General features: G+C 45.4%; 1 protein-coding gene across 3 annotated transcripts in view; it reads left to right on the top strand.

The window, feature by feature from the left end:
• The window catches only part of PRKCB (protein kinase C beta), a 326,959-nt gene that overhangs the window by 210,096 nt on the left and 91,758 nt on the right, over positions 1-25,105 (top strand). For all 3 annotated transcript variants that reach the window (XM_044233161.1, XM_044233159.1, XM_044233160.1), the window contains 3 exons: positions 9,078-9,234; positions 10,442-10,576; positions 21,166-21,262. In XM_044233161.1, coding sequence (XP_044089096.1) covers positions 9,078-9,234; positions 10,442-10,576; positions 21,166-21,262 — 389 coding nt within the window. The remainder of the gene's footprint in view (positions 1-9,077; positions 9,235-10,441; positions 10,577-21,165; positions 21,263-25,105) is intronic.

Genomic DNA, 25,105 nt, shown 5'->3' with positions numbered 1-25,105 from the left:
AGAGATTTATTTATTTGGGAGAGAGAGAGAAATCACATGTGTGTGTGGGGTGGGGGCCAGAGGGAGAGGAAGAGAGAAACCTGAGCAGACTCCCCACTGAGCACAGAGCCTGACGTGGGAGTTCGATCTCATGACCCTGTGATCATGACCTGAGCCAAAACCAAGAGTCAGACGCTTAACCAACTGCACCACCTGGGCAGTTGATACCAGGTAACTTAAAACAGTAAATTAAAATACATAGAAACAGGGGCACCTGGGTGGCTCAGTGGGTTAAAGCTTCTGCCTTCTGCTCAGGTCATGATCCCAGGGTCCTGGGATCGAGCCCCGCATCGGGGTCTCTGCTTAGCAGGGAGCCTGTTTCCCTTCCTCTCTCTCTGCCTACTTGTCATCTCTGTCTGTCAAATAAATAAATAAAATCTTTCAAAATAAATAAATAAAATACATAGAAACAGTGAATGCAGGAAAGCCTACTGGATAAAATATAATCAGTAATATGGAAACAAATTTAAGGGGTGCTCCCAGATGGTGGAGGAAGGAGACCAAGAAATGAAAACAGTCATGAAAAAATGATAGATGTAGAGGACAAACAATATTTATCCAGGGGTAAACAGGTAGCAGATGTTCCTGGAGAAAAGAAGAGGGCAAATGGAAAAGCACCTGTATCCAAAGTAGAGTTCAGGACAAATAATGAACTATACAGAAAGAATATTTTAATTGTGAAAGGTATGCTATAAGACTGAAAAGTGGACATGAATCTCAAATAACATAGGGTCAAAGTACATAAAGCAGAAACTAGTTGAAATGAAAGAAGTATACAGAAATACCATAGCAGGAGGGTCTTGAAACATGCTTTGTTAGTCTTTGATAGATAAAACAGGTAAAATGGAAAAAAGAAAAAAGCAACAACATAGATATAGATGACTTAGATAATTTCGATTAGAGTAATTCTTAATTACCTCTATTTTTTTTTAAAGATTTTGTTTATTTATTTGACAGAGATCACAAGTAGGCAGAGAGGCAGGCAGAGAGAGAGAGAAAGAGGAGGAAGCAGGCTCCCCGCCAAGCAGAGAGCCCAATGCGGGGCTTGATCCCAGGACCCTGGGACCATGACCTGAGCTGAAGGCAAAGGCCTTAACCCACTGAGCCACCCAGGCGCCCCACCTCTATCTTAATGAGACAATCCCCTTCTTTTCTTTGCACAAAATTGGTGATGCATGAGCTTGCAAGGCCTTGAATGCCCTCAAATTACTCGGCCCACATTTCCATTAAGAGCTAAAAATCCACGACACAAACATAGGAGACAGAAGATCACAGGGCGAATAAGAAGGAATAGGAATCCATGAGAGCCTTAAGAACGGGCGCTCCTGATGTCGCTTCTGCAGAGAATGGGACAGGCAACTGATTAGGATGCCAGGGCGGACAGGAGGTGAGGAGGGCCAAGCTGTGGTTGGAGACCAGGAGTGTTATATAGTGGCCCCAGGCCCCCACATATGATGGTTTTCTGCGGGGACAGTCTCTGTGCCATGTGTCGCTGGTGGTCGGAGGTACCTACAGAGGATGCTGTTGAAAAGGCAAGAGGGTCAAGGTGTGGAAGTCCCTGGCCAGAATGGCTCCATATAGGCAGGTGCGGGGAGAATTCATACCACAGCAGTGCACAGATGCGCCAGAGCCAAGGAAAGACTTGAGGGGGTCAGAGGATTCAATGAGATCAACAGAACTGGGGTAAAGGGAGGAGGAAACTAAGAGGATCAAAGGTGATCGGCGAGGTTGGAGGAAGTGAGGCTCCCGGTGCCTGGTTCAGGATGGAGATGTGGTCCTAACGGAAGAGGGAGATGGGTCCCATTTGGTTTCAGATGATCTATCATTCTCTTAGTACCTCCTCCAGATTGATTTGTGTGAAGGCCACATTGGAGGATGCTCTTTTAGCCTGGAGATGTGTCTGGATCGTTACATAATTTGATTTGAATTCTCCCTAAGGAGAAAGGGAATCCGCATTTGTTGAGCCTCTGCCATGTGCTTTGGATTCCCCTCTGACGCTCTGTCCTCTGTAATTAGGGTCACCATAAAATCCACCACCCAAGACGGAACTCCTTTGAGAGTTAAGGGAAAACAGGGACAGACTGAGGCTGTCTGTCCTAGGCAAAGGGGGATGAATGGTTCCTCTAGCTACTATCCATCATCCCCCTGAGTTATCTGTGGTTTTACCTGCCTTTTGGAGACGGGGAGAACCAAGGGTCAGAGAAGTCATTTAACCAAGATCACCCAGTTAAGTGAGAGTTAAGGCCGAGGTAGGATTCAAACCGGGGTCTGTCTGACTCTGAAGTCTGCATGTTGCTGATTTAGTTCCCGATTTCCTCTGCACTAACGCACCACCCTCGTTTCACTTGCCGTGACTTGACAGGCTGTCTTCTAGACAGACACTGTGACGGTCCCAGCTGGAAGTCTGTCTCAACACAGATCATTAGATGTGTGATAACTGTACCACCGCCAGCAGTGACAGGAAGCCAGCTGTTTCAGGAGCCCTTGGCCACAATGTGCTAGGGGTGACCTCGATGCTGTGTGTGGGTACCCAGAGACCCCGGGTTGGCTTGCTTTGGGTTTAGAACCTATCAGATGAGGCCACAGGGGATGGCCAGTTAGGATGCCTATGGAAAGGGGATTCTTTCCCCTTTGATGATCTGAGGCTCACCAAAGCCAGAGCATCAGAGAGTTTTGGGGTTCGAGGAAGTAACAAGGAAGAGGAATTGAAGGGACCCAGATCCAGGGTAGACTTTGGAGTGAAGGGCCGCAGAAGCTTGAAATGAGAGGGTGTGGCGGGCAGTGGGAGGGATTGGGGGTTAGCCAGAGACCCAGGTAAGCTGTCAGCCACTGGCGGGGGTTGGCGGGGGGCATCGGAATAGGAGAGGAGTAGGGCAGGATAGCAAAAATAGGTTGATGTCTCTCTCTCTCTCTCTCTCTTTTTTTTTTTTTTAACATGTTGAGTCTCTGTTTGCATCCCTGCTGTGATCTCAGGGTAGGTGCTGAGGGTGTCCACGTAATCTCAGTGAGGGAACCCCCATCTCTGTGTTGTTCACTAAAGGTCCTGTGATCCAAATCATGAGTTTGGGGGCCTCATTCTGCAGACCTAATTGTTCTGTGGTCTTTGGAGAACAGGATGAGGGTCCCTGAAGGCCAAGGGCAATGGGTTCTTAGAGGCCGGAGATGCACAACTAAGTTGTTTTTTAAAAATTTAGTTTAAGCAATGCCATTAATACAAAAATGCTTTCTCTTTGTAATAAATTCCCAACGTGACAGATAAGGCTAAAGTCTATTTTGCTCACAATCCCCAAACCAAGTTTCTTGAATTCTTCCTCAGATATAATCATTACAGTAAGTCAATTTGGGGCATATTCTTCCAGGTTCTTTTCTATATATTTAAAAATCACATGTGACGTTGTAGAAAAATGTATTGCTGTTGTTTTACTTGTTTAAGTTTTTATTTTAATTCTAGTTAGTTCACATAAAGCCTAACGTTAGATTCTGGTGTACCATATTGTGATCCCCCACTTCCAACAGCTCCTGGTGGTCGTCCGAAAGTTTATTGTACTTTTGTCTTGAAGGTTTGGGGGGCCCTGATTTTCAAATCCCTTTATTTTGACATAACCTCAAAATTACTGAAAGGTGCATGGCTAGGAACAACCGCATCTTCTTTACCTGATTTACCAAATGGTCATATTTTGCCCCGTTTTTTTAAATCATTCCCTTTATGAAATATTTTTATAAACGTCTATTTTTTTTCTCCGAGCCGTCTGACAATAAGGTGGAGTCTATGGTTCCCCTTTGCCCTAAACACTTGAGTGTGTATTTCCTAGGAACGAGAACATCCTCTCACACGGGCATGGTACAGTGATCTGAACGTATCAGGAAATGTACATTGATCCAATGCTGTGATTTATTCATGGCGGGGAATCTGCGTTGTCATAGTCGAACCACTGGTGGGCACATTTTTCTTAAAAAAAAAAAGAAAGAAAGAAATTTTGTATTGTCACCATCTGTCTTCACCTGGCCATTTTGTTCACCATGTTTGTGCCTATAGAAGGTCCCTGTGATTAACATGGGATAGTGTTTCTCAGTGTGGCGATGCACGGATTAGTCCCCTTCCGCTGTCGGGAGGCGGGGCACGCAGTATTTCCTACACTTTGCCGTTGCAGACATCCTGAGGCATAACTGATTGTTCGCGGGCATTGCTCTGAAGAGCTGTTGTGTGACCACGGAGGGAGGACAAGTGAGGACTCATGATACTGGAAGAAGTGCCTTTTAAAGGAGTTGGTTATCTCCCACGATGTGTGAGATAAAGGCTTTCAAGCAGAACAACTATTCAGATTTTTCTAATAAAGAGTTGTATTTTGGGTGGTTGCTGGGGGTTGGTGAGTGGGTCAGGGGAAAGAGGAGGAGAGTTCTGGAAGAACAATTCTTAGGAGAATAGTTCACAGTAGTGCTGCCTTTTTATGGGCTCAGCACTGTCCTAGGTAACTTTCAGCTGCGTACAGAAGGCCTCGTTTGCTCCGAGGACCCTTTGATGGAAACAGCCAGCCCTCACCCCCCGCCTGTATCACATCCAAGGCGAGCAGTGTTCTCTGGATCAGGACACTTTTCTTCTGTACATTGAGCACACTTCCACCAGGGAGGGGGGGAAGGTTGCTATTTCTGCTTTGTGAGAAGCATTTTGTACCATCTGGGCTGGCTGGATTTCAACAAAGATAGTAAAGAAACATTTATCAAGAAAAATCAAAGTCAGTCTCGCCAAGTGTGGTCTAGAGAGATTTGCTTCCTCAGTACGTTGTGGCTGGGAAACAGGACTCTACTTTGAAAAGCTTCAGGAGGGACAGGCCTCTGGGTCTTAGCCTGCAGCTGCTGTCTCCTGCTCACGATGTGCTGGTTTCGGGGACGAGAGCTCTTGAGATGTGAACACCAGCAGGTTCAGAATCCATTTCACTCCATTCCTCTCCGCATTCCCATCCTCTTCAGTAACAGACCCAAAAGGACCAAAGAGGAAGGAAAGATCTATAAGGGCTGGGGAAGAGATGGAGTCCTACCTCAGACACGAATATTGGGTTCAGGAGAAGCAGAGGCCCAAGGAGAGGTCATTCTCAAAGCATTCATTGGAAAGATTGGCTCAAACGAACACACACTTGTCCCATCAAGAGCCCTCGGAAGGAGCTTGTAAACTTACAGTGGAAGAAAGTTCTGGTGATGGTGCTGTGGTGTCAGCTCATAGCACGGGGAGTAAGGTGGGAGGGGGTGTGGGTCTTGACAGAAGAGATGTGAGCTGTTCCCACTTGCACATGTGTTGGCAGTCACCCAGACAGACAAGTTCCTGGCACGTCAGCGCGCCTCAGATCATGTTTTTATGCAGCTTACTCCGTGATAGATGTGTCATTACAAGATCCCAACCTAGAAACAGGCACATGCTATTTTCCCTGGAAGGCTCAAGAAATGGGAGAAAGTAACCGTTGGAGATTGTAGTCTATGGGAAAGATGCATGGGGCTCTTAAACGATATCATCCGGAAACGCTTTGCTTAATGTCTGCTGTATGGACCAGCTGCAGCAGCATCACTTGGGAACAGGTTAGAAAAACAAGTGAGTAGCTCTCCCTCCAGAGTCACTGAATCAGAGAATCCATCTGTAGGAGTGGGTCCCAGGGATGTGGACCTCACAAGCCCTGTGGGTGACTCTTAGACACACTAAGTTTTGAGGGAAGCCCTAGAAGCGTTCAAGTGGGAAGGTCAGACGCATAGTTCTCAAAGAAGAAGACCCAGACGTCCATTTGGAAGTGGTTAGCTCTTCTTGATAAAAGGGGACAAATGAGAGGGGACACTGAATATGTGTAATAATAATAACAAAATAGCAAAAGTAGAGCTGGCATTTATTGACTATTCCGTGGGAGCCAGGTTCTGAGCTGAACATGTATGTTCGCATCCGATTATGCTCTTACAACAACCCAACGAAGTATGTATTTCTCCATCTCCTGGGTCAAGAAATGGAGGTCCCAAAATGTGAAGGAACTGCTAGACACGATGCAAAACCTGACATCTCGTAGCCTTGTATCCACTACACTATGCAACCTGGCTATGGACTCATTAGCCGTCAACCATGCTTTGAATAAATTTGGGTTTCTGTATTCCTGGGAGACAGGAGCAACATCTCATCTTATCCCCATGTCCCCAGTGCCTAACAGAATGCCTAATACCTCACAGGGACCTGCTTATTGAACTTAACTGAGTCAAAGTCAAAGAAGAAAAGTTCTAGCTTTTGGTGCAAGAATGAGGTATAACCTGAATGAGCATGGCATGGAGCGAGATAAATGGGCTGTGGATAAATGGAAGGAAAGGCCATAAGCTAGAGTACAGAAACACCTTGTACAGAATAAGTGACAGCTGACCCCCTGGGGCTCCTTGTCACTCTCCTGGCAGTCTGCCCAGCCCTTTTTCTATCTCCTGTATTCAGTCCCAACCCCTTCCTAGTGATAGGGTCTTAGACAAGTCAGCAAAGGCTGACTTACCCCCGCCCCCAACAGCAATGGTGAGCTGATTGGGTATAGGAAAATAAAGAGAATATCTATGAATTTAACTGGGGCTGGGTACCCACCCATCCACCCACCCAGGGAAAGAAAGAAGAACAAGAGAGTTGAGGGGGTTTCCAAGCGAGTGATTATAATGCATTATGAACTCTAGGCTGGGAGTGACATAAAGGCAAGAGGGAATAGGGAGAAGAGTCAATAAAGATTGGCTCAACAGACTGACTGTTGGTGTAAGACTGGTCACAATGGGGTACTAGGGTTAATGAACTGGAAAATAGGGAGGGGCATTGGCTTGTAGGGTTCATGAAGCGGAGATTGAGAAAGTGGTGTAATTTCTGGGATGATAAACTCCAGTTATCATGAACTGTGATAGCATGAAGCGAAGGTTATAGGAAGTGAGGGGATGCTTTATCCCCTACTTTCTCATATTCTGTTTCTATGGTATTATTGCACTTCTGGAACACTCAGAAAAAAATGTCGAACTGTAGCTGGGGTCATGGATGTCTATCGTCTTCCTGCCTTTAAGGGGATTGCATTTATCCTCCACTATGGATCTGTTATTTCAGATAGCTTTTATCCTGGGAGGACAATTTCCTGTTGTTTGTAGCTAATTGCAGTGATCCAATGGTTTTCTCCTTTGACCTATACATATAATGAATGTTTTAATAATAGATTTTCTATGATTGAACCGTCTTTGCATTCCTGGTAAGAGTCATTCTATATTGGCCTTCTGGCAGATCGCTTGATTCAATCTGCTAATGCAATACTTTGGATTTTTCTATCATAAGTGAGGTGGTTGGCACCGTATACTTATGACCCATACAACGCCCATTTTCCCATCTCCTTCTCATGGCTGCCTATGTAACTTCTTGTTTCCCTAGGCTGGTGTTGTGTCTACACTACTGACCCTCTGCTTCCTTTCTTCTTTAAGCCAGTCTTTATTTTTTTTCCCCCCAAGGAATTTTTTTTTTTTTTTTTAGATTCTTAAAATTTATTTATTTAACAGAAAGAGAGAGTGATCACAAGTAGGCAGAAAGGCAGGCAGGGGGTGGGGGGAAGCAGGCTCCCTGCTGAGCAGAGAGCCTGATGCAGGGCTCCATCCCAGGACTCTGAAATCATGACCTGAGTTGAAGGTAGAGGCTTTAACCCACTGAGCCACCCAGGTGCCCCTTTTCAGGAAATATTTTAAAAGATATTTATCTATTAGAGAGTGAGAGAGCAAGAGAGGAAATATAAGCAGGGAGAGTAGGAGAGGGAAAAGCAGGCTTTCCACCAAGCAGGGAGCCTGATGCGGGGCTCGATCCCAGGACCCTGGGATCATGATTTGAGCCAAAGGCAGATGCTAAACAACTGAGCCACCCAGACGCCCCTTCTTTTTTTTTTTTTTTTTTTTTTAAGATTTTATTTATTTATTTGACAGAGAGAAATCACAAGTAGTCGGAGAGGCAGGCAGAGAGAGAGAGAGGGAAGCAGGCTCCCTGCTGAGCAGAGAGCCCGATGCGGGACTCGATCCCAGGACCCTGAGATCATGACCTGAGCCGAAGGCAGCGGCTTAACCCACTGAGCCACCCAGGCGCCCCAGACGCCCCTTCTTTAAGCCAATCTTACAGCCTCCTTTACTGTGTTCCTCGTTGAGGGTGGAGCTCACCTGTCATGCTGCGGTACTTTTCCAGCCTTCTGTCTGGGTGGAGGTCATGAGAGCAACTCTTTCTCTTTCAGCTTTTGCTTTTTGAATTGAGGTAAAATTCACAGAACACAAAATTAACCATTAACCATCTTAAAATGTACCATTCACAGGCGCTTAGTATATTCATGGGGTTGTGCAACCATCACCCGTATCTAGGTCCAAAAGATGTTATCACCAGAAAAGGAAACCCCTTACCTGTTTCATAGTCACTCCCCATTTCCCCCTCCCTGGCCACCAGCTTCTGGCCACCACTGGTCTGTGCGTCTGTGGATTTCCCTGTTCTGGGTGTTTCCTATCAGTGGAATCCTACAACATGTGACCTTCTGCGTCGGAGTGCACAGGTGTTCACAGCAGCACTATTTGCGTGAGCCAAAAAGTATGGAAACAGCCTCAACGGCCACCTGATGAATGGATAAATGGGGTTTGCTGTGTCCATACAAGGGGACAATATTCAGCCATAAACGTAGCGCTGATCCATGCCACAACATGGATGAACCCTGAAAATATTATGTTCGGTGAAAGAAGCCAGTCTTTCTTGTTGGCTTTGTGGAACACAAGCTTTGAGAGTATGTAGCTAATCTTGGGGGCCCAGCGGGCAGAGCAGTGGGGAAATCAGAAGTCGGTGTCGAACTCATACTGGTTAAGAAGTTGACTATATCTGACCGGTGCATCTTGCTTTGCGTGCTTCTTAGCTGTGGATGACCCTAAGTCACATCTCCTATGAGACAAGTGTGATGCCAAGGACTCATCCACAGGGTCTCCAACCCTCGCTGGTTGATGCTTAAACAAGACAGGACTATTAATGCTGAAATTGCTTTTTCTTTTTTCAGTAAGAGATGCTAAAAACCTTGTACCTATGGACCCCAATGGCTTGTCAGACCCTTACGTGAAACTGAAACTGATTCCCGACCCCAAGAGCGAGAGCAAGCAGAAGACCAAAACCATCAAATGCTCCCTCAACCCTGAGTGGAACGAGACATTCAGATTGTAAGTTAGAATTATCGCCACCCAGCGTGGGTGGTGGGGTTCACCTCGTGAGCCACCAGCATTGGGGAGGGCCCTTCCACTTCCATTTCATTTCTCCCCTCCGTCCCTCCTTCCCTCTCTCTCTCCCTCCCTTTCTCCCTCCTCCCTTCCCTTACTCCCCCTCCATCTGCATTTTTGCACTGCAAGCCAAGTAAAAATTGGAGCTTATTTTTTAATAGAGTTGAGAATGTCTGTGGTGTGGGGAGTGGGGGGGTAGAAGGTAGTGTGATGTGTGGCTAGGTGAAGGCAAGTTGTGGGAGAAGTTCTGGTCTAAGAGAACAGGGGGACGTAACCCATAGGGTGTGGTGATAACCCTTGTGGGGCTGAGTCTGGGGGTATGGATGTGCTGGGGCCACAGCCCGTCGAGAGTTCTCTGCTAGCTTCGACAGCAGATCTTCCCGGGCCAGTGCTCCAAGAACCTAGGGTCACTTTTTGAGGCATCTGGGCCCACAAGGGTTAGTGATGTCAGCCAGTGTTTATGGAGCATATCGCGGTTGTAAAAGGCACTCTAGTGAATGATCTCAGTTCATTGGCCATTTCATCCCTATTTAACCAATGGGGCTTGACAACGTTAAGGAATGTGCCCGGAGTCCCCCAGCCAATGTGGGGTCATTCTGTGCGGAGATTCTGAAGTCTGACACCAGAGGCTGTGGGCCAAAAGCATGATTCCTTGTGGGAGCCCCATCCCCTGTTCCCTCTCTCAGGGAGGGAAAGTGGGGGCACACCTCAGCCTCAATCAAGGACACGCCTCAGAACAGCTTCCGCCGACCAGCACCAGCAGGACTGCTTCCTCCACGTGTGTCTCACGCCAACTCACGTGTGTGCAAACACTCATGCAATTATGTCATCGATACCCAGAGTTCTTGTTGACACTTTGGTCATTCGGGTTTCCCGAACATCCCGAACCCTATTAAGATGTAAGGAAGCGGCTAGAACTGTTTGTGGTGGCGCTGGTCCAGGTCCTTCACCCGGGCGAGCCCTGGGCTGCGGGACTTGAGCCGCCCTCCCTCCCTGGGGAGCTTGCCTGGGGTGGAAACAGAGTATGCAGCTGGCAAGAGCCTGTAATCTTGTAAAAATTTCCACCTTCAGGCCTTTTCCTCTTAAACATTTCATCTGCTTGAGAAATCATGGTAAGCTCCTCTGACTTCTCTCTTGTTGCTCTTGGCAGCCAGCTGAAAGAATCGGACAAAGACAGAAGACTGTCCGTAGAGATTTGGGACTGGGATCTGACCAGCAGGAATGACTTCATGGGATCTTTGTCGTTTGGGATTTCTGAACTGCAGAAAGCTGGTGTTGATGGCTGGTAAGCAGGATTTTGCTTTGAAAGCTGCCATACAGCTTGGTCCATCGAATGTGGGAAGAAGGATGTTTTCCTTTTTGTCCTAAAAGTGAAATACGAAAACGGAGTCACAAAGTGATGGCTGGTAGATTGGATCTGCCTCACGGATATTTTTTATTTGGTCCTTGTACTTAAAAAAATCAGTTCCTAGTATTTTCAAAATCTGGACATTTTAGGGTGCCTGGGTGGCTCAGTTGCTTAAGCATCCAACTTTTATTAAAAAATATTTTTATTTATTTATTTGAGAGAGAGAGAGAGAGCATGCGCATGAGCAGGGAGAGAGGCAGAGGCATAGGGAGAAGCAGGGAGCCCGATGCAGGGCTGGATCGCAGGACCCTGAGATCATTAACTAACTGAGGCACCCAGGTGCCCCCAAGTGTCCTACTCTTGATCTCAGCTCAGGTCTTGATCTCAGAGTCACAAGTTCAAGACCTGCATTGGGCTCCATGCTGGGCATGGAGCCTACTTTAAGAAAAAAAAAAATCTGGACTTCTGGCTTGCAAAACCAGAAATATCTGGAGGCACGGAGCCTAGAAGGCAGTAATTGAGAACAGGTGAGTAGTTTGTTCATGCCTTCTTCAGACAGGACATGGATTTTCTGTTTGCCCTAGTCTTCACCATTCCCTATTGCCTTACATCCATCTAACTTTACACAGTTTCGTGTCTTGACTGGCCCCATGGGCACTAAAATGGCTCTTCCAATGTACCCTAAAATACACCCAATCTTCTGTCAGATTCCAGCTCCATAGGAAAATACTCTCTCGTTGGGACCACTTACCAAGCCTGGCCACAGGGGTGCTGGGAGGTTGCGTCATGGTCAGCTGCAGTGTCTCTTTTGTTCCATTCCCTTCTCCTGGCCAAAAATCCTTGCTCAGTATTCCCAGCAAAGAGGCTGGGTGAGCTCCCTTGGCAACGGTTGGTTTCACCATCATCTGAGTAAAAGGAATCAGAATACACAGTCCAACCTGGCACTGTAGCTTTGGGCAAAACGGGCATTATTGGCTGCTCTTATCTCTTAAAGAGAAATTTTCTCCCTTATGACTTCATTCAGGACTTTTTCAGTTACAAGTGATAGAAAATAAAAAATCAGACCCATTGAGCAAGAAAGAGAATGCATCACATCACGAGACACACATCCACCCCCTTGCTCACATACAACCTCCTGTCGCTCGTCCCTGTTCGTTAAAGACTTTGCGGTTGTTTTCTAAAGATTCACTTATTTATTTAAAAGAGAAAGGATGCAGGCAGGAGGTGGCAGGGAGGGCAGAGGGAGAGAGAGAATCCCAAGCAGACTTCCCACTGAACGTGGAGCCCCACACGGGGTTCGATCTCACCACTCTGAGTGAGAGGAGACCAAGAGTTGGACGTTCAACCGACTGAGCCACCCAGACACTCCTGTATTTATCACAGACTTCTATCCAAATAGATTCTGAGTCTAGAGACTAGGCTCTCTAGGCTTTCTCTAGGCTCTAGTCACTAGAGATCCATCAGGTATAAGACAGCCATGCCCTCATGGCGCTTAACTTCTGGAGCGAGAAGAAATGACACCAATAACTACTCAATGACAACATGAGGACAGATGGGAAGGAGGATGAAAGCCATGTGGGTACAAAATTAACAGTAGTGATAAGGTGTCTTAAAGCACAGACCACAAACGGTTAACAAGAGAGTTCTCAGGGGGAAAAAAAAAAAAAAAGGTAAGGAGCATCTGTCACAGTTTTCCTTAGCTCACGATTGGGGAGACCAGGAACATGAATGGCTGATTCCAAAGGTTTAAGAAGCTAAGATTGGTAGACCAGGAGACGCAGGAATGCTAAGTCCCTTTGTAAGTTAGAGGTATAGCTGACTGCCAAATCACAGCCTTGGGGGCGATCTATCTACAACTAGAAGAACTGCTTTTCTTCTTCTTCCTTTATTTTATTTTATTTAAGATTTTATTTATTCATTTGAGAAAGAGAGAGACAAAGATAGCAACAGAGCTCAAGCGGGGAGAAGGAGAAACTCCTGGCTGAGCAGGGAGCCAGACGTGGGGCTCGATCCCAGGACTCTGGGATCATGACCTGAGCTGAAGGCAGATGCTTAACTGCCTGAGCCACCCAGGTGCCCCTTTCTTCTTCTTTTTTAAAGCTTTTATTTTTAAGAACCTCTACACCTAACGTAGGGGTTGGACTCACAACCCAGAGCTCAAGAGTTGCACGCTTCTCCGACTAAAGCCAGCCAGGGGCCCCAGACTGGCAGAACTGATAAAAGTTAACGATTGTCTTTGCAGAGCTGGGAGCCCTTGTGGGTCTTACTGGCTTGTGGATTGTAAGTAACAGTTCTAAGTGATAGACTAATCAGTCATAGCGGGGAAGGAGATAACTATTTAGAAAATGTCCTTGCGTGACAGTCAGGGGTTCACACTGCCATCTTTTTACCGTTTTCCCATTTCACACAAGCACAGAAATTCTCCACCAAATACTAGCAAACCAAATCCAATAACACATTAAAAAAAAAAATCGTTCTCCATGACCAAGTGGGATTTATCCCAGGGATGCAAGGGTGGTTCAATCAGCAGGATTGATCCCATCGACAGGAGAAGGATAAAAACCATACGATCATCTTGATAGAGGCAAATAAATAAGTAAATAAAAATTAAAAAGGCATTTGACAAAGCACGGCATCCATTCATGATAAAAAAAACTTGGGTAATTTTTCTTAACCTATGGATGATCCGACTTTACACGCTGCCATTCACACTAGTGACAGACTGCGAATTCCTTCCTCTTGAAGTCAGGCGGAAGGAGGTTAAGGAGAAATAATGTATGATTCCCCCAGGGGGTCTGAGTGAGATGGGAGAGTGAACATGATAATAATAATTACTAGAGCAATAGCTACCACTTAGTGACTCTTAGCTGGATGCCAGGCTCTGGGCTGATCACTTTCCAGCTGTCCCAGAGTCACACATTGATACTTTTTTATTTTCTGTAATGTACCCAGACTTTCTTAAGCAGTTTTGTGACCTCCTGATGGTGAGAAGGGGGCCCTCTTGCCTGTGGTATGCCTTCTGGGCTTGACTGCTACAGCATGGCTGATCCTGCCTGGTTCCTGAACCCGTCTGTGCCCATGAGGCTGGACGGGTCCCCCCTGTCCTCCACCCCCCTTTGGAACATCATTTCTGGCCTCCTGCTGGAGTCCCAGGTCCTGGCTTGTTGCCTCTAGTTGTGAGGTCCTTCCGCATAGTGTCTTCTTTGTCCCACTCCCCAGGCCACCCGTGTGAGCCCTCGTTTCTCAGCCTCCTGCATGCGGGCCAGGAGTGCTGTCCGAGTGATCCCTGCATCCCTGGCCCATGTGGCCCTGCACGTAGGTCTTCGCCCACGACAGAGAAGGACAGGCCAGGCCCCTCTGCTTTTGCCCTCACCTTGCTTACTTCTCTTGGTTCCTCAGGCCCAAATGGGCAGGGCTCTCTCCCACAGGGGCCACCCCTTCCTGCTTCTCTGCTCCCTGGAAATGGCAGAGGGCAGGGGAACCAAAGGATTGAGTCCAAAAATATCCCTGCACGTACACATGATCATCCCTCAATTCTCCCACCGGTTCTGGGCAGGACGTTGTTCCTGGGATCAGAGCATTCATGCAATGTATGAAAGGACACACAGCTCCTATGTGACGGTGCTTGAGTTTGGGTCCAGGTCTCTGGAATGCTAGGGCTGAAGCACGTGCCCTCCCGTTCTGCCTCCTGGTACAGGGGTTTGGCAGAGGCCTTGAGGGTAGATGGGAGGGCTTTGACCTTGGCTGTCCTAAGGGGATGGATGCTTTGTGACTTCAGGTGAATCCCTTCACCTCTCTGTGCTCCAGCCTTCTCAGCCAGCCGTTATGATTCCATTAGTCAGGCCAAATTGTAGCATCCCCCACCCCCCTCCTAGGCGAGTTGTGAAATTGTGTTATAGGAGGGAACTTCTGCTAAATAAAAGCCCTCTTTGGGTTTTGCAGATAAAAGTCCCCCCCCAAAAGTTTCAGGGCCAAGACATCTGTGAACCTGTCTTGAACATAAATGGAACAAATTCTAGACATTTGGGCTTATGGGCTCTTGAGTGAGTTCCATGCCATCCCCGAGACTCAGTTTCCCCATCTGGCAGGGGAGGCGCGCTCCCAGCTCTTCTGTTGTGTTGTAATTGAAGACCACGCGGCCGAAAGGGGCAGCTGTAGAAGCTCCCAGATGTGGCGCATCAGCCTCAGGCTCCTCATCTGCCGCTTTGCCACCAGCCCCGCGTCTGTGGTCAGATGCACTCCTTTGTTTCTAATTTTATTTGTCTTTGCTGTCTCCTTTCCTTCCCCCCTTGTTTTCCAGGGGTTCATCTGTTTTGCTGTGGTTTATTTTTCTGCACAGAATGAGTTCTAGGGTGGACGTAGCAATTCTGGGTTTGGCTCTTCTTCTCTGTGGGTTTGTTGGGTGATTGCATGTGAATTTCAGCTGAACATTTTGCTAATTTATTTTCCTTCTCTTAATGGGCTCTGCTCTTCAAGAAAAAAGAACGAGCATCGGAGGGAATAAAGATTTCCTCTGAGCTGTGAGATGCCGCATTCTAGTTTTTGCTGCTTTTGCTGAAGGTCTGCACTTGTGTTTTTAATTTCCTTTAAGCGTGCTTTTATTTGGGCATTTTGGAAATCACTGGTGTTACTTTTTGTTTCGTTTTTCATTATTAATGTCAAATGGCAGTGTTAGTACTTTATGGTCAGAAAATATGGCCTCTTCTCTCATCTGTTCCCCTCTCCTGTTCTCTTCTCTCTTTTTTCCTTTTTTCACTTTCTTTCTCAATTTAGCTTATTTTGGTATTACTGAATGTTCTGTGGATACGTCCAGAAAAAGATTACATTTATTACTCGTAGGTCATGCATTTCAAGTGTTGATGAATTCCATCTTCCTATCCAGATCTTTGTGCCTTCCTATTTTTTAAATTTGTTTCATCTGACCAAAATGCACAGAGCTTATTGGGTTTCTCCCAGTAACATTTTTCTGAATATCTTCTTTCATTTCTAATTTTTTTTTACTTTGTATGTGGCATCATTCTTGATTATATAACTCTCTAAGACTTATTTTATTTTTATTAAGATTTTATTTATTTATTTGACCGAGAGAGATCACAAGTAGGCAGAGAGGCAGGCAGAGAGAGAGGAGGAAGCAGGCTCCCTGCTGAGCAGAGAGCCCAATGTGGGGCTCGATCCCAGGACCCTGGGATCATGACCTGAGCCGAAGGCAGAGGCTTTAACCCACTGAGCCGCCCAGGCACCCCTCTCCAAGACTTATTTTAAAAAATGACTTCTATCAACACAAAATTATATCTGTTGCAATTAATACTCATTGTCCATGATTTTGGCTTATTGCTGATATTTCTTCAGTGAATATATATGGAAGGTACCTAGATGCTAAACCTTTGGGTTCATAGAGGTTTCTTTTTATTTGGAGAACAATACACAAAGTTAAAAAGAAAATGAGTAATAAAAAATAGCATGTTTGAAGCTGATAAATGCTACAGACAGGGGCGTTGGGTGGCTCAGTCAGTTAAGCATCCAACTCTTGATCTCAGGTCAGGTCTTGATCTCAGGGTCATGAGTTCAAGCCCCTTGTTGGGCTCCACACTGGGCATGGAGCCTACTTTTAAAAAATTAAAGATGTTATAGAAAAAAGTAAATGAGAAACAGGGGTAGGGAAAGCAGGGGGTGGGAGGAGGGGGATACTCCAACTTATGTAATGAAATTCCCAGGAAAGGACTCATTGAAAAGGTGACACATGGCAAAGAGCTGAAGGTTGCTGAGGGAGTGAACTTGTGGAAGTCTAGGGAGAGATTGTCCCAGATGGTGAGAGCAGCAAGTGCAAAGGCCCTGAGGCAGGAGTGCATCTATTAGGTCTGAGGGTCAGTGAAGTGACTTGTGTGGCTAGAGCTGGTTCTCCAAAGGGGTATCAGTGGGGAGCAAGGATGAGGGGTGCTCGGCAGATCCCATGGGGGCCTTTTAGGAACTTCATCTTCTTCCCAGAGTAAGTGGAGGAGCCACAGGATTGAGGACATCTGATTGACCTTTCAACCTGTGTCCTTTGGTTGCAGAGTGGTAAATACTTCTTGCCTAGTGGATCCTGCCCATTTTTTTATGTTTAATCTCAGTCCTTTTCTTTGGTAGAACATGTGGCATGTTACTGGATTGAAAAACAGCAACAACAAAAAATAGACCTAAATTCAAAATTCTTTCTTTTTTTCCGTAGGGAAATGTTTTAATGCTTACGGTCATAATTGCTGCATTTCCAACATGGTGTTTCTGATTCTGAGGGGTTTTTTCCTTTTCCATTTCATTCTTTTCTTCTTGTTGTGAAAAGACAACTATTAATATCATTGTTACCTTAAATTTATGTTTCTTTAAGCTTTGTGATTACTAATAGTGTCATTTTGGTCTTATTACAAATCCCATCCTTCTGCTGGAAAAAACCCAAGAAAGCAAAATACTATCCAGAATCCCATTGTCCAGGGATAACCACTGTTGGCATTATTAAGAGGGTTTTTTTGTGTGTGTATGTATTGCTTATGTGTGCATGTATGTGCCTGTGCTCATGTGTGTGTATCTGAAACAAAAAATAAAAACTTACTGTACATACCGTGTCACAGCCCTCATACTTCATTTAAAAATGCATTATAAACACTTTTCCTTATAATTCAGTAATCTTGGGCAACATCATTTTCATGTGGCCCGTTCTATAGATCTGCCTCAACTTACAGAATCATGTTCTTTTTTTTTTTCCTTTTTTGAGGGACAGAGGGAGCATGGGAGGAGAGAGGTCAGTGAGAGACGCAGAGTCCTGCAGAGCAGGGAGCCTGATATGGGACTCAGTCCCAGGACTCCAGGATTATGACCTAAGACAAAAGCAGTGGCTTAACCAACTGAGCCACACAGTTGCTCCCAGAATCACATTTTTACTGTAAGATGTGTAGTGCTTACCTAGAAAAATAGTCCTACAGCAGACCTACTTGCAGCCAAACCTTTGTGCATAGCTTTAATTATTTCCTAAGAAATTCCTAATCCTGGAATTGATGGCTTTGAGAACATGTGTATTATTAAAGTGTTTGCCAAGCCCTTCTGCAATTTTTTTCAGTTTACATTCGCACTCTTAGTGCTGCGTGGTACTTTTCATTTTACCCACATTTGTCAACATCTGGTATTGTAAATTTCAAAGATATAATGCAAAGATGATACATATTTTTTACTAATTATACAGATTTACAGAATTCCATTATCCTATGTATTTTGTTACTAATTTCATTGAATATTTTAATTTAAACATTGCCACTTGTTTGTATTTATAAATGACTATGTCCTGATTTTTGCCTGTCATTTTCTTATTGAATAGTAAGAACTTTTTACATAAGGTGGATCATAAAATGTCTTTCCTGATACATATATTGCTATATTCCCTCCTTTCATGTTGTATATTATTTTTGGTAATAAACATTTTTCTTAAGGGTATACATAAGGCATTCAGTTCAACTCTGATCAATATAATAAATATCAGGTTTAACTGCCAAAAGAATTTCTCAGGGTTCCCTAATTGTTATCTTAGTGTTCATGGTCTCAAGTGGATTTTTAAATCTAGTAATTACATTTTCCATCTGAGAGTAGCCTTTTTAAATATCAGATTGTTCCCTTTTCAAAGTTGCATTAGCTTCTTGAATCTCATTGAAAGTATGAACTAGATATTTTTTAGAATTTTCTCTCTTTTGGCAGTAGTTCTATTTCATGGGAGGTACTTATCTGATTTCTCATTGTTTCTCTTTATTTGACTGAGTTTTTCATACGTCCTGTTATTTTTCTGTATCCGCCCTTCCGTAAAGGCAGATGAGCTCAAGAATGATGAGTGTCCCAGTTGTAATTTTTCAAAATCAGATGAAGGGAGAAAGGAGTCTTTGTATTTTTTGGAATTTTTCTTTGTCAGAACAGGAATCATGTTCCCTAGAGCCGTTTTGGAGAGATCCACGGCTGGAAACAGCTACACATCAAACAGTCAGCCCTACTGCCCTATAAGGAGGCATTTTCCCCATGTTGGTTTTCCCCAGTTGGACCATGTTGGTCCAACTCAAAGTTGGAAGGGGTCCCTGCTTCTCTTTTCTAACAGACATGAGTCCTTATTCAGGGCCACAGAGACAGTATACTGGCTCCAGCAGACATAGCGAGGGCACCACGACATGTCCCATCCTTCCTGAATATGAATCAGAGTGGGTGGCTGTCATCTAGTCCCTGGTGGTCTGGCCCAGGGTTGTTATTGGGGTTCTGTTGGGGGTCCCGTTGACGAGTCACCTCTGGTTAGTCCCCCTTGATCAGTAGTTTCCAAAGCGGCTTAGACTGTACATGGTTTCAATAGCACATGGTTGGGGCATTAGTAATACTGAATTGTACCCTGGCCAAGCTTTTCTTTGGCCAGTGCTCCTTCCAACCTTCAGATTATCATAAAGAGAAAGTCTCAGTTGGTGTTGCCGTACCTTTAATGTTCTTTCACTCGCGCTGCTGGCAGAGCTCCCATTTTAACAAGGAGGGGCAGGCATAAGTCTCAGAGCCTTTGGTAAGCAGTGCCATCTACTTGGACTTGGGTAACTTGATTTGCATAAGGTTTTTTTGTTTTTTTACAGTTACTTTCTACTTGTAACCTGTTGGCTTCCTTTTCAAAGGGAATATGCTATTTAAAAAGGAGACGATATAGGGGCGCCTGGGTGGCTCAATGGGTTAAGCCGCTGCCTTTGGCTCAGGTCATGATCTCAGGGTCCTGGGATCGAGTCCCGCATTGGGCTCTCCGTTGAGCGGAGAGCCTGCTTTCCTCTCTCTCTCTCTCTGCCTGCCTCTCTGCCTACTTGTGATCTCTCTCTGTCAAATAAATAAATAAAATCTTTAAAAAAAAAAAAAAAAGGAGACGATATAATGAAAACCATGAAGTGGATCATAATATCCAGATTTAGCAAAATCCACAAAGGCAAATAATGTTTGCCATCCACTGCTCCGTGTTCTCTTACTTATTACTTTAATTTGTACGAGTTCCTAGACGCTACTGTGTGGATAGCACCCTTCTTGATTGCCAACAAAAATACAGATGTTCTCTTATTTTTGTATTTCTTTTGGAAAATGGGCAGAGGACAATTGAAGTTTGTTTATTTTTTTAAGATTTATTGACTTATTTATTTATTTGAGAGGTAGGGAGGAGCAGAGGGAGAAGCAGACTCCCCGCTAAGCAGGGAGCCCAATGCGGGGCTCCATCCCAGGACCCCGGGATCATGACCTGAGCCGAAGGCCGATGCTTAACCAACTGAGCCACCCAGGTGCCCCGAGGACAACCAAATATTAAATGTGGATGCATAGAAACGCCAGTTATCATCTCTGCTTTGAATCTCTTCTCCTCCTATTTTTAGGAGCTGTTGAGGAAGTTTTGTGAATGGAGGAAAAAAATCATTATGAAATTTGTGGATTTGAGTTAGGAAGTCTTTCTTGGGGAGTGAGGAGCTCCGTGATGTTTTTCCCCTCTAGTGATTTGGATGTCTTTGGAATGTCCTTTCCTTTCCCCTTTCTCATGTTTCCCTTTGAGTAGATGGAAACATCTTTGTGGTCAAAAACACACTGAAAGCCATCTTGTTTATTAGGATAATGTCAGTATCTGTAATGATGATGATGATTTATCATTTGCTAAATGCCAGACACTGTGCTTATCATTTTGCATGAGTCACCATATCTTAGCTCCACAGTAAGTCTATGAAAAAGACTTTTTTTCTTTTTAATAATCTCTGTGCCTAACATGGGGCTCAAACTCAACCACCCTGAGATTGAGAATTGCATGCTCTATTGACTGAGTCAGCCCGGCGCCCTTGAAAAAAAAAAAAAAACTCCTGTTCCGATTTATAGATGAGAAAAATTGAGCCTCAGAGAGCCTAGCTAGCTTGTCCAGGGACCCATAGAGGCAAGGGCAGAGGGGAGATTTGAACCCAAGCAGAGTTTGACTCTGGGGCTTGTGTACATACTTGCGAAGGGATGCTATTTCTCAAGGGGGTCATACCGGGCACTTGGGGAAGGCATCTGTAGAGAAAACAGCATCATGGAGACAAGGTGGTAGTCATCCAAATGCTGCTGAGAGCCAGGATGCTGGGAGAATGTGCTAAGAATCCACTGACCATGGGAGACCGTCATAGCATTCTTTCAGAATAAGAAAGCACATAGCAGACAGAAGATAGGTAAAAACATACAGCACTGAGTGACTGAATGAGAGAACTAAGAAAAGTGTGTGTGCGTAAGATGAGAAACAGAGCCAGAGCTGGAACATTGCATAAACACAGAATATTCATTTTTTTTCTGAAAACCGTGGAATAGTTACAAAAAACACATAGCATACCTGGCTACAAACATGTACGTGCACACCTCCCCCCCCCCAAAAAAAAAAACCCTCAACACATTTTTTAAAGGTAAATCTGTCTATAGTCTTCCTTTTCTTACTGTAACCAATGAAATAATATCAAGTCAGGTCATGGACTTTGTCCTGTCTCCCTGTCTCCCTTCAGGTTCAAGTTGCTGAGCCAGGAGGAAGGCGAGTACTTCAATGTGCCTGTGCCGCCAGAAGGAAGCGAGGGCAATGAAGAGCTGAGGCAGAAATTCGAGGTGAGCTGTGGTTCTTTCTATGCAAGTGGGAACTGCTAGAGTGTCTCATATGCCTCGTATGCGGTGTCTCTGGTTATGAAAGGCCTTCTACCAAGGCCTTTCATGACTCTGTGCCTTTGCAGTGTTTTTCTGGCTCCAAGAAAACTCCTATGCATCCTGCAAAACCCCAACCAAGTGTGTCCCACTTCATGAAGGCATTCCTTCCTCCTTCACTTAGATTTAGACTTTTCCTCGAAAGTGCTCCTTCACTTCTCAGGTCATTTTTTTTTTTTTTTAAGATTTTATTTATTTATTTTAGAGATAGAAAGGGGGACCAGAGGGACAGGGACAAGCAGACTGCACACTGAGCCCAGAGCCTGATGTGGGGCCCAATACCACGATCTTGAGATTATGACCCAAACCAAAATCAAGAGCCGGACGCTTAACTGACTGAGCCACATAGGCGCGCCCATTCTCAGGTCATTTTGATGATAGCTTGGCCTGGGATGGTAATAATGGTGAATGAAAGAAATAGATAGAAGTGGGCTCTATTTTAGAGGCTGAGTTAAACTTGCTGAGGGATAGAATCTGGAGTTGGATCTATTGGCAGGATGGTGCTGTACTGTTAACAAATGGAATTGTTTGTGCTGGTGACTTCATGAAATACCCATGGGTCTATCTTCCAAAAATGAAGAGTCCTTGACCCTGAATCTTGGGCTACACTCTGGCTCTCCTTCTACCTCAGTTAAGCCCTTTCTGTTCATGGGGGGGTGGGGCAAGATACCCTGTTTTCAGCTGTGTGAGAGTTGCAGACACATCCTAGTTTTACAACGAAAAAATTTTGGGGAAAATGAGTTTGAGGTCTTTCATTATATGTGTATTGAGTGATTTTAAAGTAGTTTCGTAAGGGAAAACACATTATTTTGTTTATACAAACTCAATATACTGAGTCTGATGGGAAAACATCAATTCTAGATAAATAGTGATGGCCTGCTAACTCTGGAAAAAAAATTGTGTCAAATAGCTAAAATGAAATTATTGTCATTTTTATTCAGCAAATAATAATACAGGCAGATAAAAAAACTTGTGACCAGGTAAAGTTCTATGAAAGAGAGGTCCATGTTAACTCTGAGAACATATGGGGTGGGGGGGAGACAGGAGGACAAGGAAGGTGTCATTAAGGCAACAGCAGTGTGAATTAACTGAGTAGAGAGAGGAAAAGAAAATTCCATTCAGCGAGGATGGCATGTACAAAGGCCCTGTGGTGGGGAGTTCTGTAGCAACTATGTGAAACTTAAAGAAGACCAGTGTGGGTAGAGGAGAGAGAGCAAAGGGTGAGTTCAGGGTAATACTGGGGAAGTGGCAGGTCATCATAGTAGAAGGGATGTGCTGGCCTTGGCAAGGATTTTGGCATTTATCCCAAGATCCATGTTAGTCTGCCCCTCAACTTGACAGAAACAGCACTTGAGTATTGACTCTTGTTGTGCCCTCCACACAAGTTAGTGTTGATGGGTCGACCTAGAGGGATATTCTTTCTGGAAACAAGTGGGATGAACACATTGGCCTTGGGCTTACCAGTCATTTCTCCAGTGAACTTGGCAAGGGAAGGTTATTCCTGCGGAGCCGGCTCAAGTCCAGATGGGCTGGTAAAAGGACATCCCACTCAGTAGAGCCAAGAACTAGACACTGTTGATTAGTCCTTCCAGAGAACACCTTCCATCTCTTTCCCTCAACTTTTTGATGAAGCTGTGCCCATTTGCTGCTGCATTAAAAATGTATCATTCTGGGTATTAAAAAAAAAAAAAAACACCCCAAGTCCACTGTTTTCTTGTATAAAGTTGTGTCTCAGTTTGCAAAATGATTTCTCCCTTGCTCGGGTAGCCGGGGTGACATTTCAGGACATCAAGGAGAACAGTTTCTATGTGAACGTAGTGTTTGTCCGGGCCAGTTATTGGCATGGAGTAAAGGACTGTTTTATCTGCGAGCAACAAAATGCAGCCGTTTATTCCTAGCGAGAGCCCACAAACGCTTGTTTATGCCTGAATTATAATTGCTCTGTACCGTAGTTGTTGATTAAAAAAAAAAAAAAATGTTTCCAACCAACCGAGAATTGTTCTCAAGACACACAGGGAAATTTCAGTTGACCTTGAACGTGAGAAATGTAATCCCTGTGCAATAACCAATTAGCACTCGGAATGACTCAGAAATTACTTTCAAGCCTCTTATGTGGAGAAATTCTGAGTGACGGTAAAATCGAGCTGCTGGCATTGGGGTAATAGAATTTCACGGCAGGGGGAGCTTGGTGCAGTGGCTGCCCGTGGTGAATTTCAGAACTTCTGAGTTGGCTCGGTCTGGGGTGGACCAGGGGCTTGTTTTCTGACCACGGGCTTGTCTCTGGGTCAGCAAAGGGAAAACTCCACTTTGGATGGTTCACAGTGGGTTTTCTGACGGTCTTAGAATTTTCTTAAATCATGCAGTGCTTCCTCTGGGCCCTTTATTGTTTTAAGTGCTCCGGAAATATGAGAGTATTTAACTCTCGCAGAACCCCTGAATGGTAGATGCGATCATCCTCCCTGGTTTTTTGTTGTTATTGTTGTTTTTTGTTTTTTTTTATGTTTGTTTATTTTGGTCTTATGGATGAGGAAGCAGAGTCCCAGTGAGGTTAAGCAACTCTCTGCCATCCTAGAGCTAGCCGCTCATTACCCTCCATTGAGTTTCCCCACAACAGACCACAAGGATTCAAGTGCAAGTAGTTTCTTGGGGGGGGTGGTCACAGGAAGCTTCACTGGGGAGAGGGGAAGGGAGGGGCGCGTTTCATGGAGCACATTGGCCCCGTGGGCAGCTGGGGTTTAAGCTGGAGAACTCTGGAAGTTGAATATGTGCCTTAGGGGTGGTAATGGCGGGGGGGGGGGTCCCAATCCGGGGTGGGGCAGGAAACTGCAGTATCGTCCACCAGCTCAGCTTCTGTTGCTGCCTGCTGGCCGCTCTCTGGGGGAGTTCCCTGGCCAGCCCTCTTGGACTCTGCTGCTCCAGCAGCCAGGCTGCGAGCGCCCAGGTGGTCACAGGCGGAGAGACAAGAGTGTCAGGGGGTCTTAGCGGGACACCTGGGCCTCATCGGTGCAGTGAAGCCCTGTCCTATACAGGTGGTTCAAGCGTCAGGCTGCCTAGATTGGAGTCGGGCTCTGCCCCTCGCTTGCTGAGTGACGGTAGGCAACTTACTTTCTCTCTCTGAGCCTTCGGTTCCCCATCTGTAAAATGGGGGAAGCACAATGCTTCTCAGCTTCTAAGGTTATGTGAGGACCGAACGAGAGAATGCATTTAGGACAGCATCTGGTGCGTCATAGTTTCCCGATGTCAGGCCACTGTTGTCATTACCAGCTTCACCCTTGGAATAAATGAAGCTCGGAACATATTCCTTCTGGGATTCGGAAGGGCCGGTTGGGGATTGGGAGGGATCTATAGGGGCTCCAAGCCTCCTGAGGCCTTGCCTCTGCTGCTGGGCCCTGGGATGCCTGTAGAAGCCTCTGTTAATTGCAGAGGAGTCTGTAGCTGAAGCCAGGGCAGGCACTAATCGTCTGAAAAGTGGCCCGGGAGACTGGCTCCCCAGGCGTCTCTGCCGCCGTCCCGTGCAGTCTGGAAGGACGCAGTTCTCCTGGCTCAGAACTCTGGTCTATTTGTTTTCTCTTTGAGCACTGAATTCTAGGGCTCCACACTGCGACATAAAAAGGCACCCAACAGAGTATTCCTGTTTCCGAAGACCTGTCCCTCCCAGCAAGATAGAGGATCATTTTAATTTGGGCCTCGATTTTGAAGCATGTTTGCTCTTTGACAGAACATCTGCTGGACCTGAGGCCCCAGGGAAAC

This window comes from Neovison vison, chromosome 14 (assembly GCF_020171115.1).
Source record: "Neovison vison isolate M4711 chromosome 14, ASM_NN_V1, whole genome shotgun sequence".
NCBI lineage: Eukaryota > Metazoa > Chordata > Mammalia > Carnivora > Mustelidae > Neogale > Neogale vison.
Note: the sequence above shows the minus strand (reverse complement) of the source record. Positions and strands in the feature narration are given on the sequence as shown.